The 14,059-nt window shown below is 55.1% G+C and overlaps 1 protein-coding gene across 1 annotated transcript in view; it reads right to left on the bottom strand.

Moving 5' to 3' along the window:
• The window catches only part of LOC101655063 (phospholipase B1, membrane-associated-like), a 170,554-nt gene that overhangs the window by 42,819 nt on the left and 113,676 nt on the right, over window positions 1–14,059 (bottom strand). The window contains exons 21-31 of the mRNA XM_013006835.2: window positions 13,407–13,467; window positions 12,557–12,615; window positions 11,444–11,517; window positions 6,665–6,708; window positions 5,950–6,058; window positions 4,581–4,632; window positions 4,263–4,343; window positions 3,701–3,766; window positions 2,944–3,044; window positions 1,800–1,881; window positions 1,064–1,168 (exon numbers count right to left, since the gene is read on the bottom strand). Coding sequence (XP_012862289.2) covers window positions 1,064–1,168; window positions 1,800–1,881; window positions 2,944–3,044; window positions 3,701–3,766; window positions 4,263–4,343; window positions 4,581–4,632; window positions 5,950–6,058; window positions 6,665–6,708; window positions 11,444–11,517; window positions 12,557–12,615; window positions 13,407–13,467 — 834 coding nt within the window. The remainder of the gene's footprint in view (window positions 1–1,063; window positions 1,169–1,799; window positions 1,882–2,943; window positions 3,045–3,700; window positions 3,767–4,262; window positions 4,344–4,580; window positions 4,633–5,949; window positions 6,059–6,664; window positions 6,709–11,443; window positions 11,518–12,556; window positions 12,616–13,406; window positions 13,468–14,059) is intronic.

The raw sequence follows: 14,059 nt of genomic DNA on the forward strand, positions 1-14,059 counted from the left end.
GGGGGGCGGGGGTGAGTGTGTGAGAATCTAGGCCAACCCCCGGCCGTGTGCCCCCTGACTCCTGTCTCCATGACTCGGGGGCACAGGCCTCTCTTGCAACTCTGACCCAGTGAGGAGGGTCTTAGGACAGAGGCTCCGGTGAGCAGAAGCCAGCCCTCCCCCGGCCCTTTCTCTGATCTCTTCTGTTCAGAGTGGACGCATCAGGCAAAGAGCACGGCCAGGTGGCACACAGCGAACCCAGAAACCCTTCTTGCTAACTGAAGACTCAGAGAGTGTTGGGGGGCCCTGGTGGGACAGGGCAGGAGGCTGAACACCATGTAAGGACTTGTAGTTGTGTTGGCTCTGCCCCTTCAGGACAGACACCGCTGGTCCTGGGCCCTCCTCATGATGGGCAGTCTGTTTGCGTCCACTTCTCCGGCTACTGTGTCAGTCCTCATGAGGGGCTCCCTCGTGTCCACTGACCCCTTCTTGATCGGCCATGCGGCATCTTCCTCCCTCCCTCCACACGGGGCTTTAGCAAAGCCACTTCCCAGCTCCAGGCCTGTGATGGGCGGTGGACAAGGTCTAGTGTCCGAGAAGCACCGTGCCCGGGGGGGATACCAAACCTCCAGCCAAACCCACTCTCACTGAGTGCGTCCATTCTGATCTGCAGCAAACTTCTACAGGGGACCCAAGGCTGTTCATCCTGATGGGAGCAGACAGCCTCATCTCTCTGTCGAGGAACAGCTAGTGGGTTTGAATTGCTCAGCTTCAGGTCAGTCATCACCCTGAGGTTAGCAGTACATAGTAGGTGTGCCCTAGAATAGTTGCTGTCTTCAGTCCTAATGGAACTCGCCACACCAGCTGTCTCGGGAGCTGTGACCCAAACGTTCCCACGGGCCGCACCCCCCAGAGCTGAGTGTGGAGAGCAGCTTTCTCTTGCCTGGTCTTTCCCATGGTGCCACCCCCCTTCCCACGCCCCCCCCCACTTATGGAAGCACTTGGGATCCTCCCATGTTTCTTTCTCAAGTGGAGCATGGCAGGCCTTCCCCGGGAGCCCCACGGGTGTGGGCAGGGAGCGCACCTGTTGCTCTGGGACCCGGAGGTTTTGGAAGAAGGGCTGCAGAACCACAGAGAAGTCTTCTCGGGTGTCATAGCGGCCCGACTCCACCAACTCACGCATGCTGTTCTGGGGAACACAGGGCCCGCTCAGCACATGCCGTGGGTGGGCAGCGGTGTCAGTGGAGGGGCAGGGTGGTGGGCACCATGAAGACAGCCCTGTCCCCTTATCCCTGGACTGGTGATGGCCTCACACAGTCCTTTCCTTAAGGCCACAACCACGTTTGACTGCAGATCTCCTTCCAGAGCGTTGCGAGTGCTGCATTGGGGTTGGGAGTAGACTGTAGGCACAGAGGGGCTCGGCTAGACTGCCAGGAGGGAACAGAACCCCAGCAGAGACCCCGGCAGTGGGGCTCGGGGCTCCAGCAAGTGATCCTGTGCCTAATCCTCCCATTCCGATGGACCAGCTGGGGTGGGGTGGGACCAAAGGGCGTAGCTAGACCTCCAAAGGTACAAGGTGAGAGGCTGGCCCTTGGGGTGTGCAGTGTTAGGGTCCTATTCCAGCCAACCAGTGGGTTAAGCCACCAAGGGCACCTGGGCCGTTGGGCCTCAGGGTGGGGCAGTGAAAGGGACCTAGGATGTTTGGGGAGTGGGTGTCCCATCGCCAGTCCCCCCCTTCCTGTGCGGTCCCCCAGGGGAGCTCTCGGCTGTGTGTGTTGAGGGCGTGCTGCGGTAGGGAGAGCCGCCGTGCCTGGTCTCACCTGGTAGGCTTGTGTGATGACGGCCAATCTAGCCTCTTCTTGGGAGTTCTCCCGCGGGCTCAGAACACAGTTACAGAGAAGACTGCACAAAGGGAGGCAGAAGAAGCCAGAGCTGAAGCCCAGACCATGCAGAGGCTGGGCCTCGGGGTGGGTCTGGCTTTGGTTACAGGGAGGGTGACTTCTGGGAGCCCTGGCCCAGTGTGGTTAGCTAGCACGTGTGCTGTGGGGTTGGATGCAATGCCTGGGGCAGGTTGTCAGCCCGGCAGGGGCACAGGATCCAGTCCCTCAGGAACGTGGAGCGTGAGCAAGCACACACTCACATAACAGAGGACCAGTACCAGGTGCAGGCACTAGGCTTCCCACCCTTTACACGGAGCAGATGAACCAGGCAGAGCCAATCCAACTTGGCATGGAAATAAAAATGCATCGGAGCTGGTCTTCGGCAGTCATGACCCTCGTGCCTGCAGACACCACCTTGGACCACACTGTCCTTCCTCATTACCACTGTCTACCACCTTGCTTCTACCATGAGGCATTTCCTGCCTATAGAAGATCCGTCACATATCACAGAGCTAAGGCGGCATTAAGCATGGTGCCCAGGAGGCCGGCTGCAGAAGCGTCCTTCAATGAACATCCTCTGTAAGTTACAAAGGAGAACGGAACACGCACTCACGGACCCCCACCTGGCTGAAGAAACAGCACGCTCCCAGGTGTAAGTTCCCTGTGGGCCCCCTCCTGCCCCAATTCCCTTCTTCCCTCTAAAGGCCAAGGCTGTTCTGAAGCTGAAGCTTGTGCTTCCTCTCCTGGTGTGTTGTCCTCCGTCTGCTGCATTGAGCACACGTGCAACCCGCCCTGCGCTGGCCCCTTCCCAGGCCTGGCCTTCACCCTCTCAGACACCAGCCTTTGTCCCAGCCTGCCCCCAGGACCACAGAGACTCCTGCCTGGCACCTGGAGGTTGGGTAAGGGAAGGGGGCAGGGATCAGGGTCATGGCTCTGAGCTCTAGGAAGGGGTGTCCTGGTGCAAGTGCCCCTCTAGAGACTTGGATACATGGAGAGACAAGACAGGAAGGCTCTGAGGAGTCCCTGGCACCTGTGAGTGAGACCAGGGTGAACACGTGTCTCCCAGGTGCCAGCACCTGCCTACCTGGCCTGCTGCACTGGGCACCTGTCCTGGTTCTTCAGGAACACCTGTCGAGTGACACTGGGGCTCATGAAGTCCACGAGGTTGACCAGGGCTCTGGGCACCTATGAGCAAGGCCAGAGATGAGGGAAGAGCCCTGGGGCTGTTTCCTCCAGCTGCCTTGGTGAGCTGAGAAGTGGGAACGGGTTGGGGGCCTTTAGAACTCCAGCGCTCCCTCCTGGGTGGCTGAAGCAGGGGGCCCTTGTCAGGGGACAAGGAGAGGGCAGGCTGCTGGGGGCCCATAGGCTCCCAAACTTATTTGATCTACTTGGCCCCTTTTCAGGAAAAAGAAAATTACTCACCCGCCACCCCCCGCGCCACTCGGCTGTTGAAACTTTTGTACCACAGCCCATATCCAAGATAAAGTCTGCCTGCCTGTTTTTGCAGCCCCCCTGCATCTTTCCAGGGCCCCCACTGGGCAGCATCACCGCTTTGGGAAGCACTGCTCTAGGCCCTCTATGGCTTGGACACAGGTCCCAGCCTGGGGCCAACTGAGAGGCACCCCAAGCAGCTCCCACCACCAGGGACACAAGGCACACACAGCCTTCCTTCTCCCAGCTGAGGTCCAGCCGACTCTATTCCTCAGGGTGGCCCCAACCTCTGGAAAGGGGTGGAGAGCAGGCCCTTGCCCTCTCCTTCCAGGGAGGAGCTACTTCCACCTGGTTCCCCCACACAGCTGGCAGGCTTGAGCTATGCCAGGTTGTGGAAGCCTCCCACGCACCTCTCTATGCAAGACGTCCAAGGCTTTGCGGAGATGTTCAAAAAAGTTGGCTGCGGAATACGTCTTCTGGAAGAGACAGGTGGGGGGGCGGGGCGTAAAGGGAGGAGCTGGTTAGGGCGGACAGGCAGCAGAACAGTGCACACATGGTTCCCTTCTGACTCCAGCTCTGAGCACTGCGCTCCCCTGGCCGCCAGCTGAGACCCCCTGAGATGAACCTTTGACAATACCAAGTTGTTTAAACTGGGCCAGCCAGCAGATCAGACCTTCCAGCCAGAGCTTTAGCCCAGGAGCAGAAAGGAGAGGGTCCTGCTTCTTCTCGTTCTGGATTCCTGGGGGTCTGGGGGCACCGCGTACATGCTTCCTCATGGCACCAGAGACCCAAAGAGGGACCCCCAAACCCCAGGATTGTGGCATAAGGTGTGTTTATGCGCTCGCTCTCGCTCTCTCTCCCACGCCTAGGCGCAGTTGAACGATCCCAGGATTGTTGCAGGCACTGTTCTGAGCGCGGATCGTTCCTGTGTCAAATCAGGCGCAAGGAGTAGGCACGCCCCTCCCAGCTCACCGAGTCCATGCAGTAGTCACAGAGATCGGCGCCTCCAATCAGCACGGTGATGACCTTCCAGTGGAGCTGGAAATCCACTCTCTACACAGCGGGGAGAGGAGACCTGTGACTCCAGGCGACACACAGCGAAGCCTCCGGCTCTCGTCCACTCGGACCCCCACCACACGCCCGTGCCCCCTTGGAAGGCCAGAAGCGGAACGTCAGAGGGGAAGGCATTTGAGAGACGTCACTGTGCACCACTGAATCTCGGCATTTCACTTGGGGACCAACCCAGGGGGCTAGACTGAGTTTTCATCGACACGAGTAACGCTGACTCACCGTGTCCGCTTTCATCCTCTGCACTAGAGCGTGGGCTTGGTCCACGAGGTCCCTGAGAAGAGAAGAAAGCTGTGCCATTGGGGCGGAGCCAGCGAACCCAGAGTGGTCCTCCCAGGGACGTGAGCAGGGGGCCGCATCACCGGCTGCAGGAGCCTGCGGCAGAGCCTCTGGCGAGGCTGGCCTCTCTGCAGCGTCACTGTGACAAATAAGCTCGGGGAGGCCCGTCTGTGCTTGCTCTAACGGGTGCTGCACACACGTCTGCTGCCCCTGGTCTCGCTGCTAGGACTCCACACACTATTGCCTTAGGGTCCCAGGTCAGGAACCCCGCGTCTCTTCCGAGGGCTTGCATAAATAGCCTCAGCCCAGACCTCTGAAAGCATGCTTTAGAAATTATTTTTCTTTGGTTGACAGGAAATGGAGGGTTTGAAGCTCAAACATACTGAGAACAAAAGGGCTCATCTCCCCTCCCCCCCCACCCCAGGGTTGTGGGTCTTCTCTCTCACATGCACACTGAGGGGTATAAACATATCTAGGTAGTTCTTTTAGAATGAGCTGGGAACCAGATGCATGCTCACTGCCCATGTGGGTGGCTGGCTCTATACACCCTGCAGGGTCTCAGGCTCTCTGATTTCCATGAGCTCAGGACCCTCTAAAGGCCTGGGGTTCATGGGAGCCACAGCATGGTGACCTCGGGATATGGTGGTGGGACTCACCCCCCACCCCCACCCCAGTCTCTGTTACCCAGGCGAGTCTAACCAGGCTGAGTGACAGACTGGTGTTCATGCCCACCCACTAGAAGGTGGCGGGTCTGAGCGAGAAGATGGCATGTGCAGAGCCGGGAGATTGCACCTAGGGGGGTGGGGGCAGGGGGCTCTGGGAGCAGGTGAGAGACCCCCCCCATGGAGCTCATCCAGGAAGGCTGCACACTTCTTCTGGGACCACTCCACCTCATTCTTTGTTAGTGCCATCACAGGGTGGTGGACGGACAGGACAGGCTGCCACTGAGTCCTCTCAGGCTTGAGATTCTGGGCCACCCTTCACCTGTTGGGGGACCTGCTCCGCGCAAGTGGCTGGGCGGTGTGGCTCTCTCTAGTGCTGCTCTGTTATGGCCGCTTTAAGAAACTAGATAAGCCGGGTTGCTGAGCTATTAAGCCACGCTGCGCAGGAAGTAAGGCCTGGAGTTCAGCCTTGCAGGGGCGGGGCTTGCTCTGTCCTGGCTGCACTGTCTCTCGCTGCCCTTCCGGTCACAGAGACCGCAAGGTGGGAGATCCACTGAGGTCCCCTCGAGTCATTCCTGCTGATGGATGAGCACCCCCTTGGGATAAGCACACCCTGGTCAGCTTCCCTCTCCCCGCCCCAAGCGCCGTACTCGGCCTTGGCTCCGGGAACAGCCTGGTTAAGGAAGGCATTGGTGTTGTTGGCGTCCCCGGTACCCACTGCGTAGCCGATGAGGTTTGGATTAAACTCCCGGAGGATATCTGCAAGAGAAGGAGCAGAGAGGCCCCAGGGAGTTCAGGCTAGAGGGCCACGTCTCGTTTCTCCTCCCGAGGGGTCCAGGATGCACGGGTCTCATCCTCACGCCGCTTGGGGTGGGGCTGGACAGCAGAGGCAGGAAGGGGAGTTGGGACCCTCTGATAACGGATAGGCCATCCAAAGCTGGCTTGGGCCTCGACAGCAAGAGTACCACCCGCCCTGGTCCTCCCCACCGCCCCACCCTCCCGGCATGCCCTGCACTGCGCAATTCATGGACCAGAGAACTCCCCTTTCCTTGACTCCACAATTCCCTGGGTCAGCCTTGGTCAGTTGAGGCCATCTGAGGCTCAGAACACAGGAAGCAACTTGTCCTAATTATCTGGTAAGCAGGTAGAAAGGCCGGGACCTAACCCTGGGTCTTCTAGTTTAAAGTCCAGTACTTCTCCCACCATCACAAGCCCACCCCCACCCCCAGGAAGTCCATGCATCTTTCTTCCATCTTCAATGGCAGCTCATGGGAGAGAAGCACTTGGCCGGGTTAGCTGGGAGGGACTCGCTGGGAGCTTCGGAGTTGGATGGGACTAATGGAACTCAGCCCCCGTGTTACTTACTAGGCAACGTGGTCACGTTATGCAGGGATCCATCCCCTCCAGAACTGTCAGGAGTAAGCAAACCAGGGAGAAAGGGTGTGGGGGGCAGGGGGAGGAGGGGGAGATGGGGCGGAGAAGATGAGAGGTTGAATTAATACATTCACTTTACAAAAAGCAGCCCCATCTTTCTTAGTATTCATCTTAAGACAATGTCCAAGATCCACCTGTCTTTTGCAGTTTCCTGTGAAAATGTAAATGTCCCTGTGGATTGAGTCCCCTACCCAAATCCAGGATTTGAAAGCAAAAGCAAACCATTTCCTTTCCCACTAAATCAGGAAGGAGAGAGTCGCTAGCTGAGTATGTGCTAGGTGCCCAGCCCTGAACTAGATGCACCCTACTGGTCACCTCCTCCAACCATGCTACTGACTCATACAAAGTCGGAAACGAAGGTGCACACGGGTCCACTACCTTCCTAAAGGACCCTCAAACCACCTCACTGTGGAAACATTCAGAAAATGGGTGCATTCTCGGCCCAGTGGTCAAGTACAATTCTACTGACCGATTTAGGAAATGGTCTCTCCTTGCCCAGTCTAATTCCATCTAATCTAAATGAGTCTTATGGTCTAATCTAGAAAACACACAATCTAAGATTTCATTTCCTTTCATGGTTTGAAGTCGTATGCCATGCAGGCTGTAGGGAAAGAACGGTTTCTATGTTAACAAATTCCAGTATTGAAGACAGACTGTATTTATTCATGGCTTCCTCTTTTGTCTCCCTCCTTGATCCAAGCCTACTCTTCTAGCCCCTAGATATCGAGAACAGCCACGACGCCCAGCCCACCAGCGGAGGTTTCTCCAAGGACAGGCCATCAACCAGAGGCAGGGTATTCTCCATTCACGGGATGCTTGGAATGAAGTTAAGTGTATTTCATACTAAGTGGCCCAAGGCTTAGTCACAGGCTCAGCAAGCCGCCCCCGTGTGGTGGAGCGGACGGAGCTCCAGTTCCTGTTACCCTTCTATTTCACTGGTGACCTCCAACTCCCATCAAATGCCTGATTAGCATGCGGCCAGTGACGGGTTGTTTACATGAGTTTCCAGTTCTTCCCCAACTTCGCATGAAGCTGCAGCTGCTACCTGATCCACTCCTTGATTCTTCTTCCTCTGGACTAAAGGCACTTAATCGGAACACCGTGCTTAAGAGGAAAGGATAAATCCACGAGCTTTCTCGAATCACTGTATTCTAACTACCTCCTTTTGCTCTGCGCTAGGCAGAGATACACAGGTGAACACACAAATATATCATTTGATTTCTATTGCAATTTCTTGGCTAAAGACATTTTTGTTCTAAAACAAGGGGGCAGCTCCTCAAGACCCTCATGCTACCCAAACCTCTTTCTCGCCCCATTTGAATGAGCCTGGAAAAAAATCTTATGGAACAATAAGAATATAATACAAATATGGAGGAGCAGAAATATGAAAGCTCTGATTTTGACTGGAACCTGCAGGAAAACCATAACAAACCGCTATCTGCTTTGGGCCCTCAGAGTAAAGGTTGCTTCGATGGCTCTATACATTCAAGGGCTGGGCTTTCTGCGTTCCTTGTCACCCCCCATGCGCCAAAGACACATTTCTCCAAAGATGTCCTAGAAACATTTGTTGGAGTTTCAATCACCTGGGACTAAACTCTGAATTAAAAGACACAGAAAGACATTTTTCTGGGTAAAATTTATTTGGGCCCTTGGAATGGTCTCAAAGAAGGGAACACCTTTGAAAGGGAGAAAGGCCAGTGGTCTAAAGACCTGCCGGTGTGAACTGAGCCAGAAGTTGGGCTCTTTCACTGGCTTAGGATTTTTACAGAGCAGGGGCGCTTGGAGGCACTCACAAGCAGACCTCCTTCGGCAGGTCCTGCCCAGAAGCTTCCCCAGTCCTCCAAGGAGTTTCCAGCCCAAGGCTTTGGGGGGAAAGGCCCACTGCCACCCCCACCACCCTTCTTTTACTTAGCCATCATCAATTGCCTGGCATTTCCAATCTAGAAATGCCAACGATGTCAGCAAATTTCTTTTCTCAAATAAGTCTACTACATAGCTATTTCCACAGGGATGTTAATATGTATTATATGAAAGGGGGGCTGGGAATCCCACTGCCATCAAGTCAAAACCAAGTAATATAGGAAAGAGCTCCTTCTGCCTCTTCCCATCCCCACCTCAGGAGCCCATCCAGCTGCTGGGGGTGCCACCCCACCACTGCAGACCTCTCTTCCCCAGAGGGCTCCCCCATGCATGGCTTCTATTGTGTGGCTGGTCCACGTTTTCTGATTTCCCACACGGCGATGTGAGGTCACTGCTTCTGTGAGCTAAGACGGTGCAGAGGAGGGGGGACGGGGGGGCGGGGGCGTGCGGGGTGGTGGAAGGGGTAGCTGCTGGGCAGCGTCATGCTTTTGAAAGTTTCAGTTTCTTTCGCTCTCTGACTTTTCGTGTCTCATTGCAGCCTTAGCAACCTTGGGGCCAGCGTGGTTGGGAGGGAGGCTCTGTTTGTTCCAGGGCAGCTGGTTAGAGACCATGCAGCTGGCTGGGCCTGCCCAGCTCTCTGTGAGGCAATGGAGGCGCAGGAGGCACTTCTACCTCAGCTCTCTGCAGGGGAGTGACCTCCTGCCAAGCACCCTAGACTCTGACTGCTACAGGCTGAGTGATGTCACCTTTCTCTCCAGGGAACCTTCCTCTAAGTGACTCTCTTTGGGTTTGTCCGGGGAAATGACCACAGTGCAGATCAGCCCCAAGGCAGCTCCTTCCCACTGGCTGGGGGATGTTGTATGGATGCACTTTGAAGAACAGGGGGGGAAAAAAAAGACTGGCCTTTCTACTCCCAGAGACAGTTAAGAGTCACGGAAATCCGCAGGTCCATTCTACCCTGTCCTTAGGGTTGCTAGGCGTCTGGATCCACTCTACGGCGGGGAGTTTGGTTTCGGTGTTGCGCTGAAGACAAGGAAGAGGCAAGCTCCCAAGTTCTCCTGGGCACTGTTGACTTGCTCGTAGCTGTTTGCATAGCTAACAAATGGATGCGACAGAGGCACACAGAAACAGGAACTTAATCAGGGAAGAAAGAAACTCAAGCATACCCACACCCAAACCCCTCACCCTCACATTCTGAGGTTTTTCTCTTCTGTTGGGAATGCCCTCTCATCCTTTCCAGCTGTCTAGCAGCTAGTCTGACACCTTCCCTGTGAAGCCTCCCATCTCTGCTGCCAGGGTTGGCTACTCTTCTGCAGTCCTCTAGCATTCATGTATCTCACTACTAAGCAGTACTTGCCAACTGAGCGCCAGGATTTACTTATGCTTTCCACACATTTTCCTCCCCTGCGCTCCCCCCTCAAGGAGGCCTGGTGGCATAGCAGGTGCACTGCAAACTGCAAGGCCAGCAGTACGAACCCATCACTGGCTCCAAAGGAAAGAGATGCGGCCGTCTACTTCCAGATTTACAGTCCCCAGCTAAGTCCACATAAAAGAAGCACAGCAGCCTGTGTGATCCAAGGGTTGTAAGTAATAAAATCCAGATCCAAAGGAGGGGATGGTATCAGAGCTTAAAGTATGAAACCTCTGTTTAGGGAAGGCTATGGATGCCAGTGGAAGCCCCAAAGCCATTTGCAGGGTCTTCACCTGGATTAAGCCTCCAGGGAATTCTCTCTGACAATGGCCCAGGGATGTGGAGAACCTTGCAATCAGATGAGAGCATTGTAACGTCTATTATGGCAGACAGAGTTAGGTAAAACCGTAACAGGAGCTCCCCTTTGACGCGTTTTAAAGTCGTTTCAGGTGTGATATTTTCTGCTTTCTCTTCCATTGAGGTTTTTCTCTGTTTCCCTTTGTCATTGTTGCTGGGTTTGTGGTTTGTTTGCCTCCTGTGGGCATTTTGTATAATTTTCGTTAGATGAAATCCAGAGCGGGTCAACCTATAGACAGTCGCTGGGTGAGTAATTACCCCAGGGAATGGCAGGGGGAGTTGGAGGGGAGTGGGGACTCCAACAGCCGTGCGTATGAGGAGAAAATGTTCTGAAATTGATAGTGGTGATAACTGCACCACTCTTCTGAAGCTAACCAAACTACTGAAGCATATTCCATTAAAACTGTCAGAACAAAAAAGACGTAAAGCCTCAGAACACAAAGGGGACAGTCCTCTGTCCTGTGGGGCCAGGACGAGGTAGAATGAACTCAATGGCAGGGACACATACGCTCCCTACCCTGCCCCAGGGTGGGACAGGTAGGGTGGGCTCAGTAGTGTTTTTGTTGATGTGAAGCTATTTCCTTCTGCAGTGGGTGGTGGGTTTCAGGGCTTCTCTGGGCAGGTGTGTGTGTGTGTGTGTGTGTGTGTGTGTGTGTGTGTGTGTGTGTGTGCAGAGCAACATGAATAGATGCATGAAGACAGCAGACGGAGCAGGGAGGACATCGAGGATGCACAGAGATGGGCAGGAGGGCGGCCGGAGGCTCAGGGATTTGGTGTTTTTCTGGGGCATTTTGTGTTGGGTTTGTTGGCCCGGGAGTCTGATAAGAACCTTGGTTTACTTTCTCTGCTTAATTAAAAAGAAAAGAAGATTATCAACAGTGAAATACACATCACCCCCACCACCCCAAACCCCCTTCCCAATAAACCACATTTGGCAGAAAGATGTAGGTTTTCCTTCGGCAGGCCCCTTCCAGACCTCACCCTTGCTCTCTGGTATCCGTGTGCACAGGGACAAGCACTCTCTGTGGGCAAACATGGGGTAGGGGTGGGGGGCACAGAGGCAGGTCAAGGGTTAACATTACCTGTATGACAGTCCCCGATACTGTGTCGTGACATCAAGAAGGTCGTCTGGCTTGGTGGCAATTCCATTGCCAGCCTTTAAAAGCAGGCCAAAATGCAAATTAACGTTAGTAGGCCGAAGCAGAGGGACGCGTTAAAGCACAGGGCTTCTGAAGCGGTGGACACCGATCGTCTCCTCCTGGCCTGGAGGCCCAAGAGCCTCTGACTTCTGCATCTCTGACTTCCACCACAGCCGTCACCACGTGCGAACAAGCCAGGCCCTTCACTTGACTGACTCTCCGCGGCTTCCGTCTGGACTGGAGGCCCGCCCCAGGCCTGGTGGGGCATGACGGAGCCTGCCCCACCATCATCAGCCTCTTCATCTGGAACACGGAACTGGTGGGATCCACTTTATAGTGAGTGCATTTTAAGGAGACTAAATGCCCCTGGAGTCACGTCAATTCCAACTCTCAGTGACCCTGAAGGGCAGAGTCCAATAGCCCCAGAGGTGTTCCAAGGCTGCCTCATTGCTCTCTCTCTCGAGGAGCAGCTGGTGGGTTTGAACAGCCGGCCTGTTGCTTAACCCACAGCCCCAGCAGGGCCCCTTCTGAGGAGACCAGTAGCGAGAACACCAGCATATTGCTGGGCACCGTTCCCAGTAGCGAGCAGGGAGAATTATTAATTTTGCAAAATCACCTCTACTACTTAAAAAAAATTCTGGCGAGATGGCATCCTGAAGCAGGCCCCTCTTTGGAACAGCTCCCAATAACGGCAAAGGATTTATCATGGGGGATCAGGTAGGGGGGGATTGCTTAGCTTTATTCCCCCCTCCTCTCACCCCCATGTTATCTGTCTGACCCAAAGGTTATTCCTATAAAGGACCATTTGGCTTCAAAACATGAAGCAAGAATGCGGCAGGAGGCAGTCTGAAAGACCTGCCTGTAATTTCTAAGGGGAGGTGAATAAGGCCTTAGAAACCATGCAGATGAGGCAGCTTACTCTCCCCCTGACATCGTGTACCACCTACACCCCACACCCCCATCAGAATGGGTAGACAGTGCCTTGTGCTGTCCAGAGCAGGTCACAAGACCTGGTCCCAGCCACCACCACCCAGACCAGAGCCCAGGAGTCCTTACAGTGAGAGAATCACCGAGAGCAGCCACCACTTGAACGTCTGCAGGTCTCAGGGCATGCACTGGAAAGACAAGGGGACACATGTAGTGCTTCCGGTTGGAGTTAAGAGCAGAAATGAGACCCGAGCACGTGTGTGGGCCATGCAAGGGTGAGACCCCGGGGGCAGTGGTGGGTGGGGGCAGTGGTTGTATGGAGATAGATGGAGGCGTCAGAGAGACCATCAAGTAATTCCAGGCCTGTGTAGGTGGGGAGAGGGCCAAGCAAAATTGGCCAGGGGGAAGGAAGAGAGGAGACCTGGGGAGATAGGTCAGTACTAGAGGAAAGAGAAGGGAGCCACGGAAGGGTCTTCCTTAGTCCAGGGAATGCTAGAGTCCCACCACTTTGGCGCCTCGCAGTCATGTGGGTCAGCTGTGGCCGAGTGCAGATGGGCACTGGACCATGGGGGGTGGAGCTAATCAGAGCTGGATGCAGGTTCCCAGCAAGAATCTGGGGAGTTATCATGTCAAGCCTTCCCTGCCCCCAAGCCTCCCCTGAAGGGCCCAGGGGATTTTCCAGGCACTCCTGCTGACCAGGGCTCTGGGAATGAGATGGCAGACCCTGGACCACAAAAGCAGCTCTGGGGTAGGTGGGCCCTGCACTGTGGGGCTCCCTCTAACAGGTGGAGGTAGGGGGGCTGCACACAGCTCTTGGGCCGGACCACTGGGACCTGCTAGGCCTACTAAGGCCGTAGGGTAGAGCGGGACTTGTCCCAGGAGACCATCCCAGGTAGGAAGCCAGCATGGACTAAATGTATCTTACAATTTGCATATTAAGCCTTATCAAAGAACTCCTGGTCTGACATAGGGGGCTTACCTGAGGTGGGGGGAGAGGGCGAAGGTGCTCTTTCCATGCATGGCAGCCATGTCCCATGATTCTATGGGTGTAGAATCAAACCAGAAAAATCTCAGCGTTGAAAGGGACTAGAGAGGCAGGCTGGACATCAGGTTCACCCAGGGAGCTTGAAAACATATAGAGTCTTGGGCCCTGTTCCTGGGGAGGGCCTAAAAAAGGGCCTTTTGAGAACGCGCTCTAGGTATTTCAACTATCCCAAAACAAAAAACTCTCCCTGCCATCAAGGCGACTCTGACTCAGCGACCCTATAAGACGAGGAGTAACTGCTCCCCATTCAGTTCTGAAGGCTGTAAGTCTGTCTGGGAGCAGACGGCCTCGGCTGTCTCCCAAGGAGCAGTTGGTGGGTTTGAACTGCTGCATGTTTTCACCTCTGCACCACCAGGCCTCTTCTTTAAGAATATTGGACAGTTTGAAATTGGATCGAGTTCAGACCTCTCTATCATCCAATGCAAGAAGTGGGACTCAGGTTCCCTTGTTTCTTCACCATCACCCTCAGCAACACCGTCACCACCAGCACCACCACCTCCACCACCAGCACCACCACCTCCACCACTGTCACCACCACCACTACCACCTTCACCACCACCTTCATTGTCACCACCACCACTACCACC

The sequence above is a fragment of the Echinops telfairi genome, unplaced genomic scaffold (genome assembly GCF_000313985.2).
Source record: "Echinops telfairi isolate 266 unplaced genomic scaffold, ASM31398v2 ScPeMD7_10;HRSCAF=50, whole genome shotgun sequence".
NCBI lineage: Eukaryota > Metazoa > Chordata > Mammalia > Afrosoricida > Tenrecidae > Echinops > Echinops telfairi.